The following is a 9,300-nucleotide window of genomic DNA, read 5'->3' as shown; positions in this document are numbered from 1 at the left end:
TGTTCGACTTCTTTGCCTCTTTTATGTTAAATAAAATAATATCAACTAATAATGTTTGCATTTTGATGATGGAAAATGCTGTGATAATGTCCTAGAATATTTATAGTAAGCTGTTTGAGGAAAACAAGCAAGCAGAATGGAATACTACCACATTCAAAATCATTGTAAAGTTTATAAACACCAACACAATTACCTGGGTTTTAAATCAAAGTTGTGTCCAACCCCTCGGGTGAAAATACTGTTTTGGCGGTAAATTCTCGTGATAAAATCAATATTTTTGTGACCTAAAAAATCGAAGTTAACTTTGGAGAATTTAGAAAAGACCTGACATGGGGGAAGAAAAAATGGTTTGGTGGATATTCCATCTTGCTCTAGTCAGAGTAAGCATTCTAATGACTGACGTCTGAGCTTACAAAATATCGAATCTGACCAGTCGATGCAAGTAATAAATGCAGATCTTCATGTGGGTATGTCAACGATTTGCATCAGCTCTACTATATACAAGTCAAGAAAAAGATTGTTTTTCGAGGAAATGTGGCGAACTAAACTGCATTGTGTTGAATCAGTGACGTTCGCAGAATTATTTTATTGGGGAGGAAGGTACGGGCGCCCAAGTGTTGAATGGGTTAAACCATTGATATCCGTGGATTGTCGTTGATTTAGGCCTTTGTAAAATAGAAATAAGACTTGTTGTGAAGACTGAAATTTTCAGTGTTTAAGAATTATTTTATTCGTAATTTTTTGTGTGTATCTTCTGGTACCCGAAACGTTGTAAGACGTGTACTTCCCTGATGCAGACTTTTCCCAAAGGGGCTCGTATCGTTGCTTACAATTTACATGTCATACATGTACTATACAATAACTATATAATACATGTATGACAGGTAATTTGTAAGCAATGATACGAGCCCCTGTGACTTTTCCATCATCACTGTTCTGCAGAAAGGATAAAATTCACTCTAGCCTGGTCTTTTCTTCGTTCTTGCTCCTAAAAAGAGCCCTCCAAACAAATAAATTTCATCAAGCGAAAGTTTCGTTCAGAAATCAGTATTCTGCATATTTGTAAGTTTCTATTATATTTAACTTTACAAAATCCGTGGGTTTTTTTGGGGTTGTTTTTTGTTGTTAAAATAGTTTTGAAAATTTATTTAGTGACTATGGCGCAGAGTGCTCTTTTCTTGAGTTCGCGCACTCACTGAAAAGCGTTGAACGAAAAGGGACGAGTATTCCGGTTGCTTCGGGACTAACCGCCATTTCTTGGCTCAGTAAACACATGTGTTGACAACGTACTTTTAACCACTAATTTGAGTTTTAAATTTGTTAAAATGGCAGATAAAGAGCTCGAAGAGCTTACAAATAAGCTTGCCCAAACAAAGGTCGATGTTGTCAATGAGTTGAGTTTTAAAGGTCGGGGTTTGAAGTTAAATAAGAAAGAGGATGGTGAGTCCCAAATACTGTTTTTTTTTTTTTTTTTAACCGACCTCAGACTTGTGAATGGAATCCAAAAATATTTGAATCTTTTTTATATTAAAAATGTTTTTGAATATAATTTTTGGTAATTTAACCAGAATATGCGTTGACTTGATGAGTCGATAATGTGTAATCTAAAGTACGGCCGAGAATTCGCATGACCGCAATGTAGTCCTACAATGCAAGACAAAGCACATTTTTTGTTTTAGTGCATTGTCTTACTACCGAAATAACGGCCTTGTATAGCAAGTTCCGATGTCGGTTGACATAGGAACGAGTACTCAATGTTTCAGGAATATCTCACACACTTGGCAGCCTATATTAACACTTTCACTAATTTATGTGTAATTAATATACTTGCTGTGCAGTCCTTATTCTGGTGGAATCCAAATATGACAGTAGCAAATGGACGCATTTTCATGTTCCGTTGACATACATGATACATTTGAATTTGCTGCAATGCAACGGTAGTCAAGGTATGCCAAAGTTATCCCTACCTGTAAGACCTGACACTGATATTTATGTTGTGGGTGTCAGGGTCTTACAGCCTAACTAATGGCTCTGTGTAGTGTGCTTTGATGTCAACTAACATCGTTACGAAAGTCACATTTTCAGGAGTAGTTCACACAACTGACAACTAAAATAACGACGCTTTTCTACAAAGTAAAGTTATAATGTCTTAGTTGGACTTTACTTACTATGTTGCCTTTTCTCGAATAAATTCAAATTCTCACTAAAGAAGTGGATCTGTTTTCAAGTTTCTTTGGCCTACATTTCAGTTGGCTGGAAAGCGATGAAAGCCGAGAATGCCAAAATCAGATAAAGTTGAGATATTAATTTTTAATGAAACAAATAAAAAATATATTATGCCTATTGGAACTGTAAGCAACGGTTTGTTTCGTTCAAGAAACAGATCCCCAACATGAACCTACTTGAACTTACTTCGGCATACCTCGACTACCGTCACATTGCAACAAATTCAAATGTATGTCAATGGAACGTGAAAATGCATCCATTTGCTAGTGTCATATTTTCATTCCACAAGGATAAAGACAGCACAGTAAGTATATTAATTACACATAAATTAGTGGGAAAATGTCAATATTGGCTGCCAAGTGTGTGAGATGTTCCTGAAACTTTGATTACTCATTCCGATGTCAACGACATCGGAACACACTATACAAGGCCGTTATTTGGATAGTAAGACATAGCACCTAAACAAAATCAAAATGTGCTATGTCTTACATGTAGGACTATGCCAAAGTATGCTAAAGGAGGTTCATGTAAGGGTTATGTTTGTTGAACTAACTAAACGAAAGGTTGCTTATAGTTCCAATAGGCATAATATATTTTTTATGCATTTCGGCATTCCCGGCTTTCATTGCTTTCCAGCCAACGAAACTTGAAAACGGGTCCATTTCTGTTGTGAGAATTTGAATTTATTAAAGGAAAGACAACAAGGTAAGTAATGTCTGACAAAAACATGATAACTTTATTTCTTAGAAAAGCGTCATTATTGGTTGCCAGTTGTGTGTGATATTCCTGAAAAATTGACTTTAGTTACACTGTTAGTCGACATCACAACACACTACACAGTGACGTTAGACAGTAAGACCCATCCCCCCCCCCCCCCCCCGAAAAAATATCCGGGGATGTGTCTTACATTTTATGACTAGACTGCTATGTACCTCTTTTCACATGGCCGCCTTGTATATAATTTATAATTATCATTATTCTTACTGCTGCCTAGTACCTGGTCATGCAGATTTTTGCATCTGATTACATTTAATTCCATGTTTGCATGTCATGGTTATTACCATTTGTACTACAATGCTATGCTCCTTTACTTGGATGAACCAGTGATGTATTTATTTGAACGATAACTCAATCAAAATTTGCACACATGTAATGCTATTACAAAGAAGCATATATAAGTTTATATTATGAAAATATGCCTGAAATTGTATGTTGTATGATTTTTTTAAAAACAATGTTGATTTAATACTGTTTAACAATTAATTACTTTTGTGTCAAAAAGTGGTACCATAATGACTGTTCTTTTATTTGTAGAGAAATCAAAACCAAATTTGGTACATTCTTAAAGATTATTTAACTGTTTACAAAATTCTGTTTTTTTTTATTTTTTATTTGGAACAAAAATAGATTTTCTAGATATTTGTTATTTATTATAATTATAGCAGTTGTAGATCTGCTTCTTGGGGTTACTTTGGGGCATACAAGGTAGAGACACAAAAGTCACAGTATTGATGCTTAACAGTGCATGAAAAAAGCAAGGAAATGGTGTCCAAGACATGGAAAACTTTTACAGTCTTTTTATCTTTTACACTGTTTTTATCCCTATCTTACTGGACAAAAGTTGTCATCTCATACTAAGCTTGTGAGTGAACAAGAAATGCAATATTCAATAAAACCTGTAAATGGATTTTTGTCCATTTACAGCAGGATACATCAGGCATTTTTTTCCTGTCCAAAATACTGTTCAGCAAATGTGACAGCTACCAACCATTCTAAATACTTTTTTTAAATTTAAATAAACCCACAATACATAAGTCAGAAGGAATGTTTCTTTTGACACTACTAGGGCCTTTCCCTGCATTAAAAAAAAAATGCTTAAACAACAGTGCAAGTGAGGAATGTTCACACCTCATGTCAGAAACAAAGTCAAGTTAAGCAGAAGTAATAATCTTGAAAGTCAAAGGAGAAGACACAAGAACCACCCACAATATTTTTGAGTGATGGGTTGTAAGTCCAAACATAGAGGATATTTTAAAACAAGAAAATGCATGTTAAAAAGAAAGTAATTTAGCAAAATGAGTGAAGAAAGAACCAGAACAAGCAGAAGTTGAATAATGCAATCTTCACGAAATTTTTAATCAGGGAAGTACAGGGGTTGAAATTAGTGGTAGTCCACTATCCCGAGGCTAACAGAGTTTCTGTCATACTAGTAACTTTCATAATGTTAATAGTCCGATGGGCTAGTAAGTTTTGGTTATCAATATTCGGCGTTTGTTTGAGCCATTCCCTAATAAAGACTTGACTTAGCAGATGTTCTGTAGAATAAAAGCAGTGGCCATTGTAAACACAGTCATAAAATATTAGCATGAGAAGATGAAACCAATTTCTGCCACGGAAAGGTGCGTTTCTATAACAAGAATCCATCCGATTTTGTGCATTTCACTTAACAGCACAAATTATGGTCCCGTCATTAACAACGGAAGTTTGGTAATTGATCCTAATTAATCTGATAACGAATTAAATGAAAAAATGAAGTGGTATCACAGTTTATTCACTTGACCAGTGTAACAAACTACAAAGCGGTATACCACACAAAAGAACACAGCAAAAACTATTCAAAGAAATTAGTTTGCACGTTTTTTTTGTTTAAGGTTCTTTTATTTTTTGCTCGTTACTTAAACGCTCCTACAGTCACAAAAAGGAACCTACATATTTTACATTTCCATTGAAATAATTATAAAAATTAGATCAGTTTATTATGATTATGTTATTGACACATCCTTTCCATACAACTACTTTTTCTATGATGATAAGAATAATTTTTATATTTTTCCCTTACAAGAATGAACAAATAATTGAATACATGTGGAGGTATCCAAGCAAAATGCCGTACATTTGTTGGGAATTAAAATCTCTGAGCATATGCATCTAAGATTTGAAAATTTTCTGCCGTATTATTAATTTCAACAATACATTGATGTTCGATTAATTAGGAACAAAATTACCAAACTTACGACTTATGATATCGTAATTGGAGCTGTTAAATACAATGCGCCAAGTGTCAGATGGCTTCATTTGATGGGAACACACCTTTTCCAAGCTGAAACTAACACTATCTAGTGATGCTAATATTTTATAACAGTGTTTACAATAGCCACAGCTTTGATCATGCAGAACATCCGCTGAAGTTAAGTCTTTGTTAGGGAAAGGCCATTTAATTGTGGGAGGGGGCATAGACACGTGTTTTGAAACATGTTTCTTGCTCTGACTTTCTTACATAAAGAACACTGCCGTTCCATTTCTTGCTTTAAATAATTCACGTCAGCTACACTATAACATCTCATATTTCAAAACAAGGCACAATTCCCTCCTTATAAGACTGGCAAAATGTGGCATTTGATAGGGGTTCAGCCACCGGAGAAAAGCAAAAGTTTAATGAGAATGATGAGGAATGATTTTTATGGTAGGGAAAACCATAATGGAAAGTTTCAGAAGAAATGGACAAAAGATGGAGAATGGCTAATTATGACGAGGAAAGGAACGTTATGTAGTGTAACTGGTGTACGTAATTCGCAAAAACAAACACAGAAAACATCCAGTTTTGTTGCGGGTTGTTCGAACTTTAAAACTGAATCGGTAAGCGTACATTAAAGCTGTGTGACATTGTTTTGTGGGCAGGACTAGTAAATTTCTCAAAGTACTAGTCCTTCTGGATGCAGAGAAATTGTGTTACATTTGAGCCCTGAAGTATGGAAATAAGAATGGACAATGCACAACATACATATGAATTTAGATGGTTCAGTACAAGCCACTTTTCGGAAGTAGAGAAAATCTGTATCTAAAAGATTTTTCGTTGATACTGAAGATAACAGTATACGAGAAAATGGATCCTGGTAAGAGATGAAAAATCTGAAACAGAATGACATAGAGTCAAAGATACAAAGGGATTTTTCTAAGAAAGTGTTATAGAACCATCAACAGAAAAAGGCATAGATAGATAAGGCTGTCAAGAGCAGTGATGGTTACGAGAAGAAAAAAAGAAAAGAGAGCAGAATTCTCATACAAACGAGACAATCATAATTTATCACTTGTGATTCATAACTCATTTTGTTTTTTTTTGTAGTTATGGATAACAAATAAGTAAATGACATGTACCAAGTATTTCATACAACTCTCACGCACACACACACACACACAGAGGAATGGTCCTGGCTTTTAACACATTAACCCCTGGAGGTTTTTGTCATTCTCACCTGAAAATCGAGTAGGAAACACATTTTGAAAGCTATTTCTGAATAGATCTGAAAACACCAAATCCCCTGTGATCTTTCAATAACATACTGCGTTGTTGTGTTAGAAACATCGTTTTTCATTGGCTATTTGACTCGTGCATGAGCAGAAGGGTAAAAGTTGTATTTTTTATAATTTATTTTGCTAAATGGAGCCATTATTTTTGTATCAAGACCATTCTTTATTCCAAATGCCCATCTTATCCTACTTTTTGCAAAGGCTCATCTGTCTGTTTGCAGTTCATACCGGTTTGTCTTAGATCTGAGACCAAAAAGTCTAAAATCCGGATACAAAATTGGATTCCGACCACATGCGAATTTTAGGTAGAAAAAAGTCTGGTCCAAAAAATGAGTTTTTTTTAAAACTCTGTTTTGTAGTGCAACTAGATATTCCAGACTATTTGGTATCATTGTAGAGCTACATCTGTCTACCTTTCTATAATACCACCCACTTTAGTGTATCATGCATGATGCTACAGAGCTCGGCAATAGGCTACTACCTCTTGCTCCGTTAAGTGGTCGCTAGGGGTTAATGTGTTAAAAAGTTGTCACCAAAAAAAATTGTCAACCTCAATATTTTGTTGCCATTTTTCAGAAAATGTCACCAGAACAAGTAGTGAATATTTTTCCAAGTCTATTAATGTAATAGGCAATGAAAATTGAAAAAGATGGGATAGTTATTACTTTATTGACAACAAGCAAAACAGCCATAATATTACAAAATAAATCATTTCATGACTGTTTTGCACTACTTCCATGGTTTTTGCATTCTGCATCAAGTTAGAAGAAAGAAAACATACCAATAGTACCCATTTGTTTTAACATGGAGAAAGATTTTGACACCAAGATGAAGTATGATATAAAGATTGTCATATTCAACCAGGGTCCTAGGGGTTACCTACTTGTCTTTGTATCCAGTTTTATTAAAGGTACAAGTTTCAGAGTTGCTGTAAAGAAGTCAGATCCAGCTTTGTAGACTCAGATATGTCACATAATGCGCTGACAGATCTGAGTCTTGCAGTTTTGAGTAATCAGTAGAACAGGTATCTGGAGGAGTAATCACTTGAACAAATGACAGAGACTCTGATCTGTCAGTGTTGATTGTAGTTTGGTCATACTCATGAATATAGTATGTAGAACCCCTTTCTGAAAGCTATTCTCAGGATTAGAATGTATCTTAGGGCAATATAATGGCAGGGATATTAAAAAAATCCCCAAGCCAAGTAGATCACCAAACTAAAAATTTTACTGATCCTGCTAAAATTTGCAAGAGACAGGTCAGTTTTTGCTAATTCAACATTTATTATTTAGCATGAACTCAAAACAGTAACTACTGTATTCTACCAATAAGACACTAGAAAAGTGGAAAGTTTTCATTCAGGTTTCAAGACACTCTTGTTCAAAGAAACCAACTTTCTGTTTGATTTTGTGTACCCCCTTGACATTATCTGTAGTTAGCTTGTAATGTATGATTCCAGGGACAATATATGAAAGAGTTTGTGCTCATCATTTAATGAAGTATCCAGTGTAATTTTGTATTGACTGCTCCGGTGGCCTAGTGGAAAGAGAGTCCGCCTTGGATGCGGGAGGTCGTGGGTTCGATCCCCTGCTGAGTCATACCAAAGACTTTAAAAAATGGTACTAACAGCTACCTCGCTGGGCTCTCAGCATTAAGAGGTTAGTGTTAGGACTGGTCGGCCAGGTGTCAGGATAATGTGACTGGGTGGGACATGATGCTACATGTCTGCGGCATGTTGCTCCAGTGCTAGACATCACTATAAACTGTCACACTGCAGACATCATAGCAATATGACTGAAAAATTGTTAAAGCTACATTAAAAATCCAAATCACACACACACACACAGAGATCTGCTACTGCATAATGCAGGAGTTTGTTTAGAGTAATCAGTGGAACAAAAAAAACCCAGTCTGATTTGCTGGTGTATTATGCAAACATATCAGGCTTTATGTTGTTTGCATTTGGACATGACTTCCAAGTGAGTATATGGTGTTTTAGTGGTGTCATTTTTGTGCTTTTGCAAAGAGCTTTTTTCATACTATTTGTTGGCACTTAAATTTGTATATTGCTGAAGGAGTCCTCTTGTTTCAGCTGAAGAATCATACTTTGTTGGGTCTTGAAGGTATTGGTTTATTTGTAATAACAATAAAATTCACACAAGTTGGTACCCAATGAAAAATGGCCAGTTTGGTGTATCGTATTATACCCATGTCCAAACAGTGGATAACACGTTAACAACGATCTTGAACACTGCAGACCAAAACTACTTGTCTTGAGAGTACCGCTTGCTGAAATAGTTTGCCAAAAAGATTTTTTTTCTTCTAAACGTGGTCAGTAGGAACTTTCAGCTTGATTTTTAAATATGTGTTTTCTTTTCTTCTTTCAGCCAAAGAAATTGTGGAAGAGATAGAGAAGTTCCAGAATATGACAGCACTGCGACTTGAGGGGAACACTGTTGGAGTCGAAGCAGCAGAGGCAATAGCAGGAGCTCTGGCTAAGCATCCAGAGTTTACAGTGAGTTTACAGGATCAGTCAAGCCTTTTCACACTGCATCAGTGACATCAGCATTTAAGTTACATGTTGATTGTAGATTTTTTGGGAACACACATTTTGATGTTGGGCCCAGTGTTTATGCCGTTGGGAGCAATTCTTCTTAAGGTGCATTACCTCATCATAATACACTAGGAAACCATCCACTACCTTGCACATCCAGCTTTCCAAAACTAAGATGTTGAGATGTTTTTTAGTTTGTTTTACCATATGCC

The 9,300-nt window shown here is 35.5% G+C and overlaps 1 protein-coding gene across 1 annotated transcript in view; it reads left to right on the top strand.

Moving 5' to 3' along the window:
* The first annotated feature begins 1,219 nt into the window (after positions 1-1,219).
* Positions 1,220-9,300, top strand: part of LOC149798210 (ran GTPase-activating protein 1-like) — a 110,902-nt gene continuing 102,821 nt past the window's right edge. Inside the window, exons 1-2 of the mRNA XM_089963296.1 lie at positions 1,220-1,440; positions 8,922-9,049. Of these exons, the coding sequence (XP_089819422.1) occupies positions 1,326-1,440; positions 8,922-9,049 (243 nt within the window). The 5' untranslated portion in view covers positions 1,220-1,325. The remainder of the gene's footprint in view (positions 1,441-8,921; positions 9,050-9,300) is intronic.

The sequence above is a fragment of the Sinohyriopsis cumingii genome, chromosome 6 (genome assembly GCF_028554795.1).
Source record: "Sinohyriopsis cumingii isolate HCF-2022 chromosome 6, ASM2855479v2, whole genome shotgun sequence".
Taxonomy (NCBI): domain Eukaryota; kingdom Metazoa; phylum Mollusca; class Bivalvia; order Unionida; family Unionidae; genus Sinohyriopsis; species Sinohyriopsis cumingii.
This window is presented reverse-complemented; position numbering and strand designations above follow the sequence as displayed.